Source organism: Mitosporidium daphniae (genome assembly GCF_000760515.2).
Source record: "Mitosporidium daphniae strain UGP3 chromosome Unknown contig-48, whole genome shotgun sequence".
Taxonomy (NCBI): domain Eukaryota; kingdom Fungi; phylum Microsporidia; genus Mitosporidium; species Mitosporidium daphniae.
In genome coordinates this window covers 15,028-33,691 of record NW_013546301.1, presented here as the reverse complement: position 1 = coordinate 33,691, position 18,664 = coordinate 15,028, and the positions used below count along the sequence as shown (strand labels likewise).

Here is an 18,664-nt window from a genome sequence, read left to right as displayed (position 1 = left end):
AACAAATTCATCTAATTTAGTATTACAGGAGAATTGTGCTCTCCGAGGAAGAGATTCCAAAGCTTTCAAAAAAGGAAATGCATTCCACCATTGAGGCAGAAGATGAAGAAGAAGAGGATGAGGATCTGCATGAGGAAGACAACCAAAACCACGATGATGAAAATGAACCGCAGCCTGGTAGGTCTGTAGCAGATCCGTCCTTGAAAAGCGGATTTCTCGACAAAACACACCCGTCTTCGCGGATGGCAAGCTTCACCATGTCCAATGGGTTCATTTTCCCACACAAAGAGAAAAGACGGCCTCTATCTGCTTATGGGGAACTACTGGATCCAGCAGATTGGCCCATGTTTTCATTTGACCAACAAAAGACCGATACTTCCTCGCTCGAAATTGCAGCCTCCACGTTGTCCCAGAAGCATCAGCCCAGCTTGGGAGATCAACTTTCTATCCTTGGTGTCCTCTCGTCGGATCCCCTCAATTCATTGGGCGCAAAGGAAAACGAAGACGTCATTTCGGATCCCTATTGTCGGCTTGTGAAGGAATTTCCATTTTCCACAAGCTCAAAGATTGAATGTTCATTTAAGTGGACTGATTATTTCATCAGGTCCGATGGAAGGGCCTTGAAGTCCCTCTTAACGCAATTGATGCCAAAAAAATTGATTTTGTTACATGGAGGCTCAGATGAAACGATTTATCTTTCACAATGGTACAAGTTGGCATTTTCGGACGTCTACATTGACGAGGGCGACGACCTATCTACGGCCTCTTCCTCGCCATCATCAAAAGAAATCGTTCTTGCTCTTGTAGAGGGAAAGAGGATCAATATTTCTGAATTGACCAACATATTCCACATCACGCTTTCCGAGTCTCTGATCTCGTCGCTCGTGTTCCACTCCAAGGAAAATGTAGAAATTGCACGGATTAAAGGCAAAATGGCCACCATGCCATCGACAAAGGATGATGATGATGAGGGCACAAAGTACATATTGGAGCCGTTGCCGGTTCATGAAATTGAGAAAAAGGATGATGATATTGTGGCACTTCTTTTTTCCAAATACGATCCCGTCATAAAGCCCGCTGACTTTGGATCGATTCAAATAATTAACGGGAACCTCTCTTTGTTAACACTACGCGCGCAAATCGCCTCCGTCTTGCCTTATTTGCGATGCATCCTTAACGAGGCCACATCTACACTGATGGTCCACAGGGGTTCAGCGTCGATTGCTGAGATTTCCAAAAATCCCAGGGGCGAGCTCAACATTTTTGGAGACCTTTCGCCCGACTATTTGCATCTGAAAAGGCTGGTCTCCCAAACCACACTTAAATTGTAATAAATTCTCAACTTTTCAATTGTATGGACCCGCTTTCTTATTGGGAAAATATCCCAATTCCAGATCCTTCCGCCAGCAATGATGTTGATATTTCACACAGTACGTCCCCGATGACACTTTTTGACTAGATAATTCGATTTTCAAATTTTTCCTATCGTATCTGTCTAGCAGGGAACCCATACAGGCCCTGGAGAAGCCATTCACACCAAATTATAAAATAGAGACATCCTCCTTTACCAAAGAGAAGAAAAGCAAGCCCCCCAAAGAAATATATAGCCAGCGACTGGGATATGATATTCCCGTCACTCTTTCTGTTATGTCGCTACTTTCTCTTCCCAGGAAACTTGCTCTTCACAAAGAACTGCTTGGCAGAGTCAATCCTGCGAATACACACAAGTGTGCACACTCAATCCAGTATCTGCGACTTTGTGAAAAAGATCTTAGCTGCGTCAATTCGTTGCTGTGTCAATTCTTTTGGCCTGGCATAGATGGTATTTGGTTGGATAATAACGTTCTCTAGTAAAGGATGCCCTGTTCGCGCCAGAATACACGGTCATAGCCAAGTATCAATCATTGGTCATCGGTGCGGGTTTGATCTCGTCTTCCGGATATCTTTCGCATTTGATCGTCCATCCAGACTGGCAAAGGGTAGGCGTTGGGGCAACCATTCTGTACCATTTAATTAAGGTTTGTCAACCAGCGCTCATCAAATAGGAGTGTCCCGAAACCGACATCACGCTCCATGTGTTTGTAAATAACCCTGCATTGATACTATATAACCGGTTTGGATTTAAGGGCGAATCGTTTCTTGTAAATTTTTATGACAAGTATCTTCCGCCAGATAGTCCATTCTCAAAACACGCCCTATTTCTCAGGCTAAGGCAATAATAGCCAGCCACGCTATAAATATACAACCCTGCACCATAATGACAACATAAATTAACTAATAAACCTCCCCTTGCAAACTACTCCCACCGCACACCCAATCGATACCAAGCAGCCAACAGCGCTCAACTAGTTACAAGGGCAAAGCTAAGAAATGAAGCCTGGCTTTACAGTGGGTTTATTGTAGTAGTAGTAGTAGTAGTAATAGTAGTATATTAGAAAACGAGACTATTTTTTAGAAGTAATGTTGTTGGATAGCCAATCAAGCCCTTCATATAGCCCCTCGCCAGTCGTTGCGCACGTGGGCTGAATAAACCATCCGCGCGAGCGAAGACCGGGGAGTCCTAATTTTTCCGTAAGCTCAACAGTGTTCATGGCATTTGGAAGGTCTTTCTTGTTGGCAAACACTAAAAGGACGGCGTCGCGAAGCTCGTCTTCGGCTAGCATCCGCGATAACTCTTGTTGCGCCTCGGAGATTCTTTCTCGATCATTACTATCAACAACAAATATTAGCCCTATGGTAGGTAGCAGGTGGTTACGTAATCATCATCAGGTACCTTGAGTGTTCTGGAAATAATGGCGCCAGAGCGGACGGATCTTGTCTTGACCGCCGACATCCCAAACGGTAAAGTTGACCTTGTTATACTCGACGGTTTCCACATTGAACCCAATCGTTGGGATGGTGGTAACTATTTCGCCAAGCTTTAATTTATAAAGGATGGTCGTTTTCCCGGCAGCATCTAGACCAACCATAAGAATTCGCATTTCTTTTTTTCCAAAGAGATCGCTCAGAAGCTTAGAAATTGTCATACCCATCTACGGTAAAAATAGAGTGCAAACCTTGCTAAGTTGACAGTACGTGTAGTTAGTTGAATTTCGAAAAGATTTTATGTTGTACATTTGAGTTCAAATCATCACATGCAAAAAGCGATTCTTCTATTTTAAAATTCTACACACAATWCAATTGCAAAAAATTTATTTTGTTAATTGAAGCAGATGGCGAATTGAAGCAGATTGTTAATAGAAGTTACCACACCATCTGTCATATGGATGGCAGTGACGATGGTCGTGATGACGGTGGTGGTGGTGACGATGATGGTGATGGTGATGGTGATGGTGATGGCCCCTTCTGATACCTTCTATTTCAATCGTCTCTCTGCCGGCAAAATTCCATCCTCTGCCGTCGTCAGATGAATCGCAGCCTTCAAAATCCCTGCACTTTTCACGGCATGGACGATGAAGATGTCCTTTCTCTTCAAACTTGACCTTTAATTTGCATCGATCGCCTTTGCACCCAGCTGTGTTTGCAGCTCCTTCTGCATCTTGAGACACCTCCATAGTTTCCTCCAATGGGCTTGCACAATGATACTGAGAGAATCCAAAGATAACGAGAATGTATGATAAAATGAGGATGTTTTTATACATTTTGTGATGTCTTGGACATTTTTGAGTGTTTATATGTACCACCGAGTGGCATAGTGGTGCAATTTATCGGCTTTTAATTGCCACAATTTATCATCGTTTACTTGCCATAATTTGTCGTGTTTTAATTGACCATTCATTCCACAATTTATTGTCGTTCAATGGATGTAAATTTTAATTTTAATGAGCTGCAGACCGAAAGCTATTTGTCTCGAGTTTTTGAAAAATGCGCACGAAATAGAAGCCAATTTGAAGGCGCTATTTGGCTCTGTTCAAACTTTCGTCGAAATTCTGATCAGTTACATGCAACGGCTGAAACACCCTCGTGATGACGATGATGATCATGGTAATGATGGGGATGATCCCGCTGGGACCAAGCAAGAAGATGCACTGTATCAGGAGGATCCTTTTATGCTCTTGCATAGGCAAGCTTCGCAGCTGAACTCAATAGGCATTCAAGTAAAGTACCTTTTTTTTTGCTACGAAAATCTGCTTCGCTCCGGCTTTTTTGATTATTTCGTTCTGAATTCCCTTCATGACCTTCTTTTTATCATCGCAGAAAATCTTCTCAATGCTCAAGATGCATTCGATACGCTGGTCGACTTTTATGCAAATAAGCCGGCTCAAATTACGGAATCATCCCTGTTTTCCATATTGTGCGTATTTTCTGTGATTGCCAAAGCTGAAACCTCTCTGATTGGCCACATCAACCTTTTAATCTCGTCAATTTAATTCGATCTCCACGGGAACTTTATCGGTTGCTAAATGTTTGTGCATTTATTTTCTTAGAAGCTTCAGAAGCGATCTATCTCTCCTGACTTCCAAAGAAGCTCTTTTCGCTGCTTTTAGGACCATTTTAAAAGCGTTTCAACTAATGCGATCCCCTGGCCCGGTGAAACGGTATCATTTTGCTAGCGTGAGTTGTCGTTCATTTGTATATCCTCCTCTATTCTATCATTCCGAGCAAAAAATTGTATTTTGATCCGACAATCTGTTGCCTGCATTGTTTATCTTTCTTACTGATGGATATGCAATTGGAATCGATTTTATAGATGGGCGGGGTATGGCGGCTTGATAGTGAGCAGCATAATTGCATTGAGCAGCATAGTTGTATTGAGGCAGTATCCAATATTTTTTTTTATAATACGAATGCGAATAGCCATATTCAGCTTCTGCTCGTTGATTCGAGTTTTGTGCCTTGAACCATATGACTGGAGATTCCACCGGTTTCAAGTTGTCTAAGTATGAAAAGATATTTACAGGATTCAAATCTTCGCCATAGTCAAGATTTAAAATTAGTTTGCCTCTTTTTTGCTGGCATTCGTTTTTCTCATCATCAGATTCTCCTGCCGAGGAGAGCCGCGAAATTTGGGCTATCGGAGACCAGCATCTCAAAGAAGGCGATAGGGAGCTGTCGTCATCATAAAAATCGGTGTATCCTTCCGTATGTTTCTTTTTTTTCTTTATTTTAACCTTCTTTTGCTTTTTTCGAAACGAAGCTGGATGTTTGACAGAGAATATCGGTCGGCTATTTTCCGGATTTTGTACACGAGAAAAGTTAATGGCCTGTTTATACCCAGCCAGTATGCGGGGATTCATTTGCCTCTTTGAATTGCTCATTTTTAACGAACTTTGTGGCTTGGGCTCTTCGTTAGAATCTCCCGTAGCAAATTTCCAAAATGATCCTTTTGACTTGTCTGCCTGAGCGACCCTTGCAAATCTCGGGTGCAAGGAAAGGTTGTGTCTGATCGAGTTCTACAGATAAAAATGCTACTGCCTTACTCTCCACCTTGACGGGGCCGTCTTAAAGTATGGATGCTTCATCATGATCCTTTTATAAATTTCCGTAAGCGTTAACATTTTTTTTGGTGCTGCACTTTCCAATGCCTCTACGATAAGCTCAACATATGGGATATCCGGCTTTGGAAATTTAGTATTCATGTATCCATCTCCGCCCCATTCGTATGGCCCCTCCTCGTCCGATGTTGCTGAATACGCCGATGTTTCTGAGTATGCTGAATACTCTTCTTTCGACGACCTAAATACAATATTTTCACCGCTATTATTATTCATGGCATTAAAAATGGCTCGTTAAAAGAACTTTACATAATTGCCCTGTTTCCTGCTCCGATTGGCCATTTCCCACCAGTGGACATGTGGATCGTCTGATTGGCCGTATTCATATATTTGGAAATTAAATTTTTAATAAAATTTGCATTCAAAGGCTTAGGGTGAGGGTGAGATGGTAAATTTTATTTTCAGCAATTAGACATGGTATGTGATTTGAAAATAATTTCACCCTCTAGTCTTTCATTAAGCCACCCTTTTTCGAGAATTATTTGGCGCAAGATAATAGAAACGAAGTTATAGATGAGACATATGGAGCCTATGGTCCGAGAGATAATTTGAGATTTGGGCCTAGGGACGTCGCTGCTTCGGAACATGCCGAGAAGCATCCCCTGCAGGCAAATTTGGAGAATTGGCATTCCATTGACGCCACTTTATCTGAAATCCGCGCGGAGCAGTTATTTGGCGCACACATGGCATTCCGTCTTAGACAAGAGCGCTTAATAGCCGAAGGTATTGCTAAAAATCGCCAGACATTGGGTCTTTCGTCCAACATCTTGTCCAGAGAGATTCTGGCAAATTCTGACGAATCCATCGATGCTCCCGATTTTAAGTTTCATTTTTAAGTGAAAATAAATTTGTAATTTTGTGGATGGATCACTTAAAAGGCGAACTTGCGCTATCCTTTACTCTTTGTCATATCTATTCTTTACCCTATGCAAAGGAATGGTAATCCCGTGTTGATTGCTTTATGTTCGAATAGGATTTGCCAAATTAATTCCGGGGTGCCTCCTTGTCTTCCCTCTTTACTTTCAGAGGCCTTTATTTTAGTGGGAGCCAAAATGCCAGAATCCGATGCAAGATATGCATGGTCCTGCTTATCAACTGGAGCATTTGCAAGAGCCTCCCACTTTTACTCGAAATGGGAAGAAGCTGGCTGCCCACTTGGGCAATTCTTGTGCATCTATTTTGATCTTCTAAAACTTGAAAGAGAGACTTCGCAATGTGTGACTCTTGATTTTCGATGCGTTTCAAAAGAGTATTACTATTCGAAAGTAGTTCAATGGAGAAGCGCATTGAAAAACGCGCTGTTCCCACTACTTGGCCGAACAGAAGTCGCTCTATCAAAGTCATCTGAGGGAATTGCCAGAGCATTTCTGCTGTTTTTGTAATTACTTTTCTTTGTCTAACTTTGAAGAAAAGGAGTCATTTTATTCAAGTCAAACTCAAGAAACAAGGCTGCCGCATCTTTTAGGGCTTCCCTAGTTCAGTATGCTGGCAATTGGTCGTGCTGGTATTACCTGTCTCAAACGATCAGCGGAGCAGAGCAGGTTTGTATTCGTGCTTCTCTTAGGTGAAACAGGTTCAATCAGATTGTGATCTCCAGCAGCTGTTTTTGTTCCCGTTTTTTCAGATAATATGCCATAAGGAGTTGATCCCCTGCTTCGAAGCAGGGGAGTCCTCTTTAGAAAAGTATTCTTCCATGCTCAATGGCTTTCCCGAGCATTACAAAGCTTCGCAATTTATCCGGCTTTTTGTACTTGAAAATGAAATTTTAAAAAGAACCAAGAGTGCTTCTGCATCGACCTCCTTTTTGCCTTTGGTTCAATCTTTTCTGGACATGACGATTTCCAACTATTCGTTGGAAGGATTTGACATCCTGGCAAACCTGCTATTTCTAAGTGAAGATTTTGTGTCCCTGGAGCTATTGGCAGCCCGCGCTAAATCAATCGATGAACGATCTGCTGTAGCTCTGATTGTTGTTGGAAACTTATTTTCGCTAAATGGAGATTCTCAGGCTGCTTTAGATATGTTCAGCAGAGCGCTGACCGTAGATCCAGGCTATTCTATGGCCTGGACTCTTTCCGGGCATGAGCTAGTCCAATCCAAGCGGCTGGATGAGGCCATTGATAGATATCGATGCGCACTAGGTAAGTGCACTATTTGCAACTGATCAAGAAATCTCTCCCTTTGACTATAGATCATGGTTTGGCCTGGGCCATGTGTATTCCCTTCAAGAGGATCGACCCGCTGCAATTTATTGCTTCAGAAAAGCCAAAGAATTGAGACCCGAGGATCCCAGGATGTGGACTGCCCTTGGTTCGGTTTTGGAAGAGAATTTTCATCAAAACCATGCGTATCCAGATGCACTTTTACAGAGCAATTCAGCGAATGCATACTTGACCGCATTGCTAGTTGGTAACGCAGTGGTTGTGGGTTAATCAAACTTAGGCACCAAATGCAAGCCTTGCTTTTCGTCCAGCTCCTCCAGGATCGAATTTAGCGAAAACATTGAAGAGATTTTCAAGTTCTGGGAAGTTTCTCTTCCCGGAATCTATGAGGCACGGCTAGAAGCAGCAGGCGCCCTCGCAGAGCTATATTTGAACGTTAATGGATTCTGCGCTACAAAAATGGATCGATTTCCTCTGTCGCTTCTCAAGTGCTTTGTAAATGGAAAGCTTTTCTTGGACAATAGCAAAAAGTACAATCAGGCACGTGTTGCACTCCTTAATGACTAGAACGAGTCCGTCTCCTATTTAGACTCCTTTTGGGCAAAAATTGCCCTCGCCTTGGCCAAATATTACAAGCAAACAGAGCAAGCTGACAAAGCACTGAAATTGGCCAACATCATCTCAGAGCTTTCGCTTCCTGTAAGAAAATGTTGACATTTTATTTGTTTTCTAGGAAAGGGAAGAGGCAGTATCGCTGGCAGATGAGTGTAGAGTGGTTTCGAGCATTAAAATAAATGATCCCATATATTAGGTTCCTACTTTTTTAAGGTCCCAAATATGGCTGATCCGACCCGAATGATGGTAGCTCCATGTTTCAGGGCGTGTTTATAGTCATCGGTCATCCCCATGCTTAATTGAGGAAAGCCCCGAAACCGTTTACCGATGGCGTTCATTTTGGAAAATGAGCAGCTCGCGCAATCGACCTGTATGTGCGGCGATTTTTCGTCAATGCACATAAAGCCCTTGAGAACTAGGTTGGGCGCATTTTCTTCAATAAAGCACGTCATGCTATTGATGGCGTCATATTCAGGCGCGACACCCGACTTTTCTAGAAATTGTCACAAAACACCATTACGAAGCTCACGCGACACGTTGACTTGGATCAGGACACAAAGCTTCTTTTCGTGTAGAGCCGCCTACAATATTTGAACGTGTTTGGTGCAAGATATCGAGTGGATCATGAATATATTTGGGATTTCTATAAACAAACGAGCAAGAAGCACGCTTACTTGCCAGTGCGGAAATCTTGTTGCTTTGTAAAGCACCGATGAAATGCCATCTAATATCGGGAGGACACTGACAAAATTATGTGGCAAGCATATTAACCTCCTTTGCTTTCTGTACTAGCTCCTGTACCTAGGGCAGACATGATTAATGGAAATTGACCCACATAAGATTCGCCAAAATCCCTTATTCCATATGAATAGGCCTGTAGAATTTCATCAACGGTGCGTCCTTTCGTGACCGCAACAAGAACGACATCGTTCTGTCCGATGTGGCCTCGAATTTCGTCAATTCTGGACCTCATTTTTTAAATTTAATGTCCCAGAAAGTTACTTTCTTTTTGCAATTAAGGAGGGCTTTTTCTACGCAACAAAGGGTTTTGCCCAAACAAGGCCCTTTGCTCAGCGATTTTTTACATGTAAAAGATGCAGGGAACAGCTTAACTGAGTCGTCTACTTTTCACCACCAAACATCTCCCACCGATTGTGAAGAAATAATTGGAGATTTGAATTTGAACACGCAGGAGGGAACTTTTCCGAGAACAGTTGCACTGGAGACATATGGGTGTCAAATGAATGTATCCGATACTGAGCTCGTTCGCTCCATATTGCTAGACGCTGGCTTTAACCTTATCGCGAAATTCTCCGATCCACAAACAACACCGGCCGATGCAGTACTATTGATGACTTGTTCGATCCGTGAAAATGCGGAAACCAAAATTTTTGAACGCATCGATGCATTACGACACTGTCATGAACATGCAAACTCCAAACTGGGCCTTAAAAAGAAACAAAGCCAACGGCCTTTATTGGTTGGCATTTTGGGATGCATGGCCGAAAGATTAAAAGGGGTTCTGACTACAGGGAAAAGATGCGCAGATGTGGTTTGCGGTCCAGATGCATATAGATCTTTACCCCAATTGTTAAGGACAACCGGGATAACTGGAATGCCTTCAATTAATGTACAGTTATCGATCGAAGAGACATATGCCGAGCTAAGGCCTGTCAGAGTAGACCCCTCATCAAAGGCTGCGTTTGTTAGCATTATGCGCGGATGCGACAACATGTGTTCTTATTGCATTGTACCTTTTACCAGAGGAAGGGAAAGGTCCAGACCTTTCCACACCATTATTAATGAGGTTAGGCATTTGGTTGAGCAAGAAGATGTAAAAGTAGTGACGCTTTTGGGTCAAAATGTCAACTCGTATCTTGATCAAACGATGGCTGCAACTGCAACTCTTGAAGACGCATCACACCTGGCGCCTGGGTTTAAAACCATTTACAAGCAAAAGCTTGCCGGCGCTAACGTTGCAAGATTTGCGGATCTTTTGGATATTTTGTCCGAGAAATTCCCCAAAACATGGTTTAGATTTACTAGCCCGCATCCAAAAGATTTTCCAATGTCCTTACTTAAACTAATGAGCGAAAGGAGCAACATTTGCAAACACATCCATCTGCCAGCACAATCAGGCTCTTCTAGTGTACTTGACAGAATGCGGAGAGGATACACCAGAGAGGCCTACATCGATCTTTTAAACACCATTAGGGACACAATTCCGGGCGTCACAATTTCTACCGATATCATTGTGGGGTTTTGTGGCGAAACCGATGCTGAGTTTGAAGAAACTCTTTCGCTGCTTGAGATTGCAAAGTACGATACGGGATATTTATTTTCATACTCGCAACGAGCAAAGACACACGCAGCAAGAACGATGAGCGATGACGTCCCGGAAGAAATCAAGAGCAAAAGATTAAGACGGCTTATTGACCGGTTTTACCAAATCGCAGATGATCTTGTAAAAGAAAAATGGATCGGGAAGAAAGAGCTTGTTTTGCTGGAAGGGCCCAGCAGAAGGGCCGAAAAAGAGTGGCGCGGTAGGAACCAAGGAAACAAGATGGTCATTATAAAAGAGGGATACCAGGAAACCATGGCAAATTTACACCGAGACGACGGGGTATTGTGTTGCGGGGACTTTGTTGAGCTTGAAATCATCGGGGGAACTGCCTCCACCTTGTTTGGGAAATTGATTAGAAAAATGTGACGATAAATTAATTTAAAAACTGGGCTACTTTTGCAAATTGTATGAATTGGAGTATGCCGATCCGATTGGTAATTGCGTTTCAGTTGTTGTCTCGTCGAAATTTATGTCGAAATGAAAGTTTATAAATATACGAACCAGCCTTTCCACTGTCGGGTTCAATGTACTCTGGAAATATGAGGGTAATCGGGGGTCTTTCCAATAGTTTCATTCCGACAGCATCAGTACAGTCCAAAACGGCATCGGATGTTTCTGGAGACTCCCAGGCAGCTTCTGGCTCCGGTACAAATGGCTATGCAAACCAGCCCGTAAGGGAGAAAAGGCTTTCAAAGCACAAGGAAGAGCTCCAACATGAGTTTAAAATCGACAAGGGATTTTCTCTCCTACGATACTTGGGAACAGGGGCATATGGAATCGTAGCGTAAGCAAACATTGGATCTTTAACTTTTAGCGCATTTATTCACGAAAAAAGCGGTGAAAAGGTTGCCGTTAAAAAGATCAAAAAAATTTTCACCAACATTTTATTGGCCAAGCGTACATTGAGGGAGCTTAAAATACTCAAACACCTTTCGGGCCATCCAAACATCGTTTCACTGAAAGGAATTCTGCTTCCAGTGTCGCCATGCTTTGAAGAGATGTACACTTCTTTTTTTAATCCTTAGCTACGTACTGCAGGACTTGATGGAGGCGGATCTTCATCAAATTATCCGGTCAGGACAGCAAATGACCGATGCTCACTATCAGTATTTTCTGTATCAGATTTTAAAGGCGCTTTACTACATGCACTCATGTAATGTTGTGCATCGTGACTTGAAGCCTGGAAACATTTTGGTCAATTCCAATTGCGACCTGAAGGTAGCACGCCACCCCATGCGTTTAATCATCAGATATGTGATTTTGGCTTGTCCCGCGGATTGGTTGATAATATTCGAGAGCCAAGAGACTCCTTGTTTTCTGAATACGTTGCCACTAGGTGGTACCGAGCACCGGAGATCATGCTATCACACGGCCATTATGACGAAGCAGGTAGCGTCTTGTAATTGTGATCGTTATATTCAGTTGACATTTGGGCGGCCGGTTGTATTTTCGGAGAGCTAGTCAGTGGCCAGGTGCTGTTTCCAGGAAAGCATGGTATGAAATGGCGTTTTCCCACAATTAGCCGTTGACCAGATGACCTTGATTTTGGAGGTTCTCGGCTCTCCCTCTGAATATTTCATTTCGCGCTTGAAAAGCAAAAGAGTACCAATTGCCGGCTGTTTATCCATTTAGAGCCAGCAATTCCTTCGATCCCAGCCGCATTGTACAAGATCCTCCTTCAAAGCGCTGTTCCCCAAGCTAAGCCCCGGAGCAATCGATTTATTGGACAAAATGCTTTGTATTGATCCTCTCGATCGAATATCCGTCAAGGAGGCCCTTCATCACCCCTATCTTTCGGGCTATTTCAAGCAGCGAGATTTGGTAGCCATTTTCTCGCGCTAACATGCTAGTTGGTGGGCACTCCTTTTTCTGACACCTCATTTGAACATATTAAAGATATCAAAGATATTGATCTCATTAGAGGTGAAGTTTACTTTGCCCAACTCTAATTTTAGATATGATTTGGTCTGAAATCGAAGCGTACCATCCCAAAAATCTTTCAACAGAGTGAGTATCATTTGCCCCGCTTATCGATTAGGCCTTTATCTCGCTCGCAACCGGCTTCGCCCATTGAAATGCATCCAATGAAAAGATCTTCTGCATTTTCATCCTCAACTGGATCGTTCTCCGATATGTTTCTGTTGCGAGGAAAGCCCGAAAAATACATGAAAACAAATCGATTCACGTGATTTAGACCGCATTTGCTAATCTACCGATTTATTATTAAAATTTTGGCCGTTCAAAACCGCGTATACGGCTTGATTTGCAGTTTCTAGATATAGTGAGATCGGGCTGGGTATTGCCCCTGGATACAAAATTAGGATTCTTGGCGGGATTTTTTCGGGACAAAGTTCCTTCAGTCTTGCAACGGCTTGCATAAATTCGCTATTCCGAAGCATGCCTCAATTTGCGGTTTGGTCGATTTTGTGTTTGAAGCCAATCTGAGGATTTCCATCGACCTGGCATGAACAAGATTAAGATCATCATGGATGCAAATGGCATGGTAGTATCCATGCGCATAGTAAGGGATAAGTAGTTCAACATTCTTGTGCAGAAACCCCAAAATCCTGGCATCTGCAACGGGTGTCTTCAAAGCAGATTGCTTTTGATATTTCGAAGTGTTGGTGGCAGAAATAACGTTGTCAAAGTTTGCCTTGCACGCTGCAACAAATGAGCTTTGGGGGTCAAAGTAGCAAAAAACGTGCCAATATACGGGGCCGTGAAGAAATTCCTCAAAAATAGTGTCAATATAGCTATTATAGGCAACCATCAGCAGAAATTTCTCGTCTTCGTGTGTGATTGGAGCTCTGTGGACGAAAAAATAAGTGCCCTCCAAGTGCGAAGTCATGGCATGTGTAAATTCGTACAGAATGGAAATGTTTTTGGATAGCGCATTTTTATCGATGTGGTTGGGTATATGAATGTTCGACCATCGGCCAAATATTTCCTCCAATGCTTTTGCAAAAAGATGATTCAATTGGCTACACGAATACAGCGAAACGCACAGGGTTGAAGGCCCAAAGATCGATACAGCCCTTTTCTCAAATAGCCCCTCAAAGTTGATTTTGCAGACAATTAATAATGCCACCAATAAAAAGGTAAAATATCCCAATAGTCCAATTTCGGGGTGCAAATTGCTAAAATCAATGATCAGGAAATTGAGACAAAGTATGGCGCACAATCGCAGCACAAATGAAACCAAAGTGGTAAATAAAATGCTTGAAGCATTGGGCCTCACAGCCATGCTATTGTTTCCTAGGCCTTTTGATTGCAATGGCTGGATGGTATATTCGACCATCTTGAGTTGATCAGCTGCATTGATGGGTGTCCCTGGACTTTGATTCATAAAAATAATTGCATAAACTAGGAGACCCGAAAATGCAAGCACGAGAAAAAGATAAGTGCCAAAATTGAGTGTTGACAGATCGAGAGACCGAATGCTACACATGAGACGTTTTAAGCGCCGAGTAAATTAAATTTCGATCACGGGATTGCAAATTTCATTATTCGCATCGCTTTAATTGCATTGATCTACGATTCCAAAGTAATTGGTGACCCCATGATTTAATAAAATTACACAAAACAAGCAATTTTGGTGTAAAACCTGTAGCCCATTGTACTGTTTAAAATGGAAATTTTAAATGGGCCCCATCATGTGGATGCCACCATGGCGTCCCAAAGATTGTCTGGCCCAGCCCTAAATCTATCCTTGCAATCACAGTGTTAGATGGGGTTTTATTGCTGTGGCCCTGGCAGAAAAAAGAATCTGCACATTAAAGCGCTACTCATCATCTCATGTTAAGCTCAAGCCGTATTTACCTGACACTGCGCAGTGGAACACATTTTTCGCCTCATCAAGCTCTTTTGGATATGTGGCTTCTAGCTTTGACTCTATAAATCTACTTGGTAAAATACGGAATAACTTGATCGAGCCATTGATTTCGGATAAGAGGTCCGAGATTTTTGCAATGCGAGGACATATCTGGGTTCTGATGGAGGAGGAAATGCATGAGGCATCAGTATCATTCGATATGTTCTCTAAAAGTTTGTTTATCGTGTCGACTTTTGCCTCCCTGCAATGATCACAAAATTGGTGCATACATTTCACTTTGGCGGCCGATCATAACTTTGGGTGCCCGAAATGTTGCAGTTGTATTTGGAAAATTACAATGCAGCCCCGAAATGAGGTTTGCAATTTAAAATGGCCGGCATATTGGCGATGCATCGTTTCAATAAAATTTTATTTTCAACCATGGTCTCTCCACTACTCAACGATGGCGACTTTGAGCTAATTTGCCCGCCAAAGGATGGAATCTCTTCTCTACGTTTTTTCAAAGAGCCTGGTTGTAATCCCGAATATCTTCTAGCAACCTCGTGGGATGGTTCTGTCCAGGTCCACGATACCCAACTAAATAAACTTGTCTCGAGAATAGTCCCCGAAAATAACAGATCCATCCTGGACGCATGCATACTGACAGCCGGCCTTGACCGGCCAATAATATGGACAGGTGGTCTCTCTGGAAGTCTATACTGGTGCATACATCATTGTTTTATATTTTGCTAGCATTGACTGGGAAAAAGAGCAGGTCGTTTCGGAAGTAAAAGATGCTCACCTGGCTCCAATCAAGTCGATTTGCTCGCTGCCTGGCTCAAGTTTGCGCTGTGCATTTACGTTGTAGGGTTTTTTGTATCTGGAAGCTGGGATTCACACCTGATGCTCTGGGAATCCACATGTGGTCCATCGTCCACGGCGAAATTGGTGTCCAACGTTGTGCTTTCTGACAAAGTATATGCAATCGATTGCCAGCCAGTGCCGTCGACAGGTGCATACCGCATTGTAGTGGGAATGGCGAATAGAAACATCGATGTTTTCGAGGTCGATCTTAATTCGCCCAAGTTGGATTGCATCCAAAAGCGGGAGTCTTCTCTGAAATACCAAACAAGATGCGTTCGAATTTGCCCAATCGATCCGAATAGTTCCCGTTCACGTTCTTACTTTAGTTTTCGTATGCTCATCAATCGAGGGGCGAGTGAGTGTGGATTACATTGAAGCCGGCGACCAAGCAAAAAAATATGCCTTCAAATGCCACCGGTCGATGGTGACAGAGCAAGAGCCTACTGAGGTCGTTTATCCTGTAAATGCGATTGCCTTCCACCCAAAGTAAGGACAAGCTCTTAAACTAGGTCGCTTGTTTTTGCGACCGGCGGTTCAGATGCTTCTGCTTGCATTTGGGATCTTGTGGCAAAAAGGCGGATAAAAATATTTCCAGGCTTCCCAACGAGCATCTCAGCGTTGGATTTTGATCTTTCCGGCCAATTCCTGGCAGTTGCATCTTCATACTGCTTCGAAGAGGGCGAAAAGGAGTAAGACCATCATCGCTAACGATAGCACGCCGCTGGATTCCATTTACATCAAGAAAATTGACATGCGTGCAAAATGATTTTGTAGCCAATAAACGTAACCGAAAAAGAACAGCAGGAACCAAACGCAAGCAATTAGGTGATGTTGAGTAGGCGTTGGGGGGGGGGGGCTGATGATCATTAAATGTTTATTTAAATCTCCTCATGCTCTGCAGCAGCATCCATGGCCGCATACTCAGCAGCCATTTTCTCGTCAAGGTTGGCTTCTGCGGCCTCTTCCGAATTTAAGCCAAAATCCTCCATATTTGGGAACGAAAACATGGGATTTTCCTTTTGAGAAAATAAATCCTCCTGGGTTTCCTCACGTTTGCTTGTAGAGCTCAGTCCATATTTGGAACGCAGCATGTCTTCAATTGCCTGGGAAAACTCGGCAGGATTGGATATTTCGTACCCGGAATGCAAGAGGGCGGAGTAGTAGAGCAACTTCATATTCTTGTCCGACTCTTCGACGGGCTCTGAGGCGGAAACGACATCATCCAACATTGACTGGATTAAAGGATGCTCCGGATTGATCTCAAGAATCTTTTTTTGCCCCAAATAGTATTGGGCCATAAAATCGTTCTTGTTTGCCTTTAAAAGCTTTTCCATTTGCGGAGAAATTCCATTGGCAGAGGCACTAATGGCAACGGGAGAACGGTCGAGATTACCGGATACAACCACCTTTTCGATGGTGGATGCAAAAAGCTTCTGCATATGAGCAGTCAATGGCTTGAACCTCTTTTGAGCTTCTTCTAGCTTCTGCTTTTCAGACTCGTCAGAAAGATTGACGCCCGATTTGGCAAGATTGCGGAGAACTTTTCCTTTATAGGTGGGAGTGGCCTGGACCAAGTATTCGTCAAAGGACTCATCCAAATACAGCACTTCATAGCCCTTCTTTATGGCCATCTCAATTTGGGGAAGCTTTCGCATTTCTTTGACCGAACTGCCGGTGACAAAGTATATTTCGGTCTGCATTTCTGGCATTCTTGAGATATATTCATCCAGAAAGACACCGCTAACATTATGGGACGACTTAAAGTGCAACAAAGGCACCAGGGAATCCTTGCGTTTTTGATCCTTCTCAACAATGATACCCAGCTTGATGTGGCCAGAATATTGCTTATAAAACGGCTCGTACGCCGTGATGTTCTTTGACAGACTGTGAATAAGCCCAACCACTTTGTTAGCAAGATATTTGAAGACCGATTTGAGCGCCGTAAGGTCTTGTAAACTTTCACGAGACACGTTCAATGGAAGATCCTCTACATCAACGACCCCCCTAATAAATGACAAGTATCTGGGAAACATTTCGCCAAACTCATCGGTGACAAACACTCTCTTCACATAAAGCTTGAGAAACTTGGGGATGTCTTCGCCAGAAAATGGCTGAAATGAGGGTGTCTTTGGAATGTAAATGAGGTATTGGAAGTCCACCGATGTTTTCAACGAAATGCTACCAGATCCTCTTTGATGTATTATGGGATCAGAGGATTCCTTAAATGTGGTCTTGTAAAAGGTGTTATACTGCTCAGCAGTGACACTTGAGGAAGAATCGGCCCAAATAGGCTTTTGTATGTTTACCTTTTCCGTGACAACTTCTTCAGATGTGACGGTTTTGGTGGTCTTTTTGGCCTTTGACTCATCGTCCTCTTCTTCAACTTTAATCTCCTCATCATGTGTTGAGGGTTTTTCTTCTTCCACGTCCAATGGAACCTCAGAAGTAACTGTTTTGTTGTAAACCAAATAGATTGGGTATGAGATATACTGAGAATACTCGATGATAAGTTCTTTCAAATAATCGGGATCAAGAAAGTCAAGCTTTTCCTGCTCATCATCAGCAAGTTCATCTGAAATGTCTCTCAACAATCTTTCGTCGGAAATGTGGAGGATGACCTTGGTGCCACTAGAGATGGGAAACGATCGCTCCAAGGGGTCATCGTCTTTAATCTCTTTAATCGTATAATTTCCATCGTTAATATTGCAATTCCACACATATTTTTTGTGCGCTGTACCGTCAGAAGAGTGCTTTTTAGAAACAACAGTAACCGTGTCCGCAACAATAAATGCAGAATAGAACCCAAGTCCAAATTGACCAATAAGCTCTGAATGGGTCGAGGAATTTGTTGCCTTTATTTGTTGCATTTTTTCTTTGGTTCCCGATTTGGCAAAGGTGCCAAGATTTGCTCGCATATCTACGTCGTCCATACCACATCCCGTGTCAATGAACATCAATTCCTTCTTGATGGGGTTGCAAATCACCGAAACTTTGTATTCTTCGGTGGAGCCTCCGCCAAGAGTAAGTGATGACAATCTTTTAATGTTAAGGGCATCTGCAGCATTGGAAAGGAGCTCCCTAATGAAATCTGATGGCTTCTTGTAGATTGATCTGCTAAATATGGAAAGAAGATCTTTGGCATTAGATTGGAAGTTATGGATATCAGCCTCTGCTGCAGAAGAAAACGTAGCCGCAGCAAACAAGCAGGTGACAATGAAGAGATTGAGAACGATAAAGTGCAAGAACTTCATTTGAGCAAAAAATCAACGATTTGATGGATTTAAGTTACCGATGCTTCTAGAAATTTCCTTGATTAAATTTAATGGTGTTAATTAAAATCTAATACCCTTACGTTAATTTAGGGACAATTGAC

General features: G+C 42.8%; 14 protein-coding genes across 14 annotated transcripts; 8 read left to right on the top strand and 6 right to left on the bottom strand.

Annotated features, from left to right (window-relative positions):
• Positions 1-77: 77 nt before the first annotated feature.
• On the top strand, positions 78-1,331 carry DI09_48p240 (putative subunit of mRNA cleavage and polyadenylation factor II complex; the record flags this gene model as incomplete). Its single annotated transcript, XM_013381991.1, has 1 exon — positions 78-1,331. The coding sequence occupies one exon, from the start codon at positions 78-80 to the stop codon at positions 1,329-1,331; it is 1,254 nt and encodes a 417-aa protein (XP_013237445.1).
• A 488-nt stretch (positions 1,332-1,819) lies between these two features.
• Positions 1,820-2,219, top strand: DI09_48p230 (uncharacterized protein; the record flags this gene model as incomplete). Its single annotated transcript, XM_013381990.1, has 2 exons — positions 1,820-2,002; positions 2,046-2,219. The coding sequence occupies 2 exons, from the start codon at positions 1,820-1,822 to the stop codon at positions 2,217-2,219; spliced, it is 357 nt and encodes a 118-aa protein (XP_013237444.1).
• Positions 2,220-2,444: 225 nt separating this feature from the next.
• Positions 2,445-2,981, bottom strand: DI09_48p220 (uncharacterized protein; the record flags this gene model as incomplete). Its single annotated transcript, XM_013381989.1, has 2 exons — positions 2,445-2,731; positions 2,774-2,981. The coding sequence occupies 2 exons, from the start codon at positions 2,979-2,981 to the stop codon at positions 2,445-2,447; spliced, it is 495 nt and encodes a 164-aa protein (XP_013237443.1).
• Positions 2,982-3,233: 252 nt separating this feature from the next.
• Positions 3,234-3,641, bottom strand: DI09_48p210 (uncharacterized protein; the record flags this gene model as incomplete). The annotated part of the gene is made up of 1 exon (XM_013381988.1): positions 3,234-3,641. One exon carries the CDS (start codon positions 3,639-3,641, stop codon positions 3,234-3,236), a length of 408 nt encoding a protein of 135 aa, XP_013237442.1.
• Positions 3,642-3,821: 180 nt separating this feature from the next.
• Positions 3,822-4,370, top strand: DI09_48p200 (uncharacterized protein; the record flags this gene model as incomplete). Its single annotated transcript, XM_013381987.1, has 1 exon — positions 3,822-4,370. The coding sequence occupies one exon, from the start codon at positions 3,822-3,824 to the stop codon at positions 4,368-4,370; it is 549 nt and encodes a 182-aa protein (XP_013237441.1).
• Positions 4,371-4,584: 214 nt separating this feature from the next.
• DI09_48p190 (forkhead/HNF3 transcription factor) lies at positions 4,585-5,821 on the bottom strand (the record flags this gene model as incomplete). The annotated part of the gene is made up of 5 exons (XM_013381986.1): positions 4,585-4,629; positions 4,659-5,090; positions 5,112-5,393; positions 5,421-5,676; positions 5,745-5,821. 5 exons carry the CDS (start codon positions 5,819-5,821, stop codon positions 4,585-4,587), a joined length of 1,092 nt encoding a protein of 363 aa, XP_013237440.1.
• Positions 5,822-5,909: 88 nt separating this feature from the next.
• DI09_48p180 (uncharacterized protein) lies at positions 5,910-6,331 on the top strand (the record flags this gene model as incomplete). The annotated part of the gene is made up of 2 exons (XM_013381985.1): positions 5,910-5,912; positions 5,957-6,331. 2 exons carry the CDS (start codon positions 5,910-5,912, stop codon positions 6,329-6,331), a joined length of 378 nt encoding a protein of 125 aa, XP_013237439.1.
• Positions 6,332-6,421: 90 nt separating this feature from the next.
• DI09_48p170 (uncharacterized protein) lies at positions 6,422-8,224 on the top strand (the record flags this gene model as incomplete). The annotated part of the gene is made up of 5 exons (XM_013381984.1): positions 6,422-6,873; positions 6,937-7,036; positions 7,120-7,636; positions 7,725-7,904; positions 8,004-8,224. 5 exons carry the CDS (start codon positions 6,422-6,424, stop codon positions 8,222-8,224), a joined length of 1,470 nt encoding a protein of 489 aa, XP_013237438.1.
• A 248-nt stretch (positions 8,225-8,472) lies between these two features.
• On the bottom strand, positions 8,473-9,245 carry DI09_48p160 (pyridoxal phosphate enzyme of the YggS family; the record flags this gene model as incomplete). Its single annotated transcript, XM_013381983.1, has 2 exons — positions 8,473-8,765; positions 9,074-9,245. 2 exons carry the CDS (start codon positions 9,243-9,245, stop codon positions 8,473-8,475), a joined length of 465 nt encoding a protein of 154 aa, XP_013237437.1.
• A 12-nt stretch (positions 9,246-9,257) lies between these two features.
• DI09_48p150 (uncharacterized protein) lies at positions 9,258-10,982 on the top strand (the record flags this gene model as incomplete). Its single annotated transcript, XM_013381982.1, has 1 exon — positions 9,258-10,982. The coding sequence occupies one exon, from the start codon at positions 9,258-9,260 to the stop codon at positions 10,980-10,982; it is 1,725 nt and encodes a 574-aa protein (XP_013237436.1).
• Positions 10,983-11,140: 158 nt separating this feature from the next.
• DI09_48p140 (CMGC/MAPK protein kinase) lies at positions 11,141-12,458 on the top strand (the record flags this gene model as incomplete). The annotated part of the gene is made up of 6 exons (XM_013381981.1): positions 11,141-11,400; positions 11,431-11,616; positions 11,642-12,015; positions 12,039-12,110; positions 12,139-12,218; positions 12,249-12,458. 6 exons carry the CDS (start codon positions 11,141-11,143, stop codon positions 12,456-12,458), a joined length of 1,182 nt encoding a protein of 393 aa, XP_013237435.1.
• A 514-nt stretch (positions 12,459-12,972) lies between these two features.
• Positions 12,973-13,962, bottom strand: DI09_48p130 (uncharacterized protein; the record flags this gene model as incomplete). Its single annotated transcript, XM_013381980.1, has 1 exon — positions 12,973-13,962. The coding sequence occupies one exon, from the start codon at positions 13,960-13,962 to the stop codon at positions 12,973-12,975; it is 990 nt and encodes a 329-aa protein (XP_013237434.1).
• Positions 13,963-14,868: 906 nt separating this feature from the next.
• DI09_48p120 (uncharacterized protein) lies at positions 14,869-15,666 on the top strand (the record flags this gene model as incomplete). Its single annotated transcript, XM_013381979.1, has 2 exons — positions 14,869-15,163; positions 15,200-15,666. 2 exons carry the CDS (start codon positions 14,869-14,871, stop codon positions 15,664-15,666), a joined length of 762 nt encoding a protein of 253 aa, XP_013237433.1.
• Positions 15,667-16,169: 503 nt separating this feature from the next.
• DI09_48p110 (putative endoplasmin/endoplasmic reticulum glucose-regulated protein Grp94) lies at positions 16,170-18,542 on the bottom strand (the record flags this gene model as incomplete). The annotated part of the gene is made up of 1 exon (XM_013381978.1): positions 16,170-18,542. One exon carries the CDS (start codon positions 18,540-18,542, stop codon positions 16,170-16,172), a length of 2,373 nt encoding a protein of 790 aa, XP_013237432.1.
• Between the last annotated feature and the right edge of the window lie 122 nt (positions 18,543-18,664).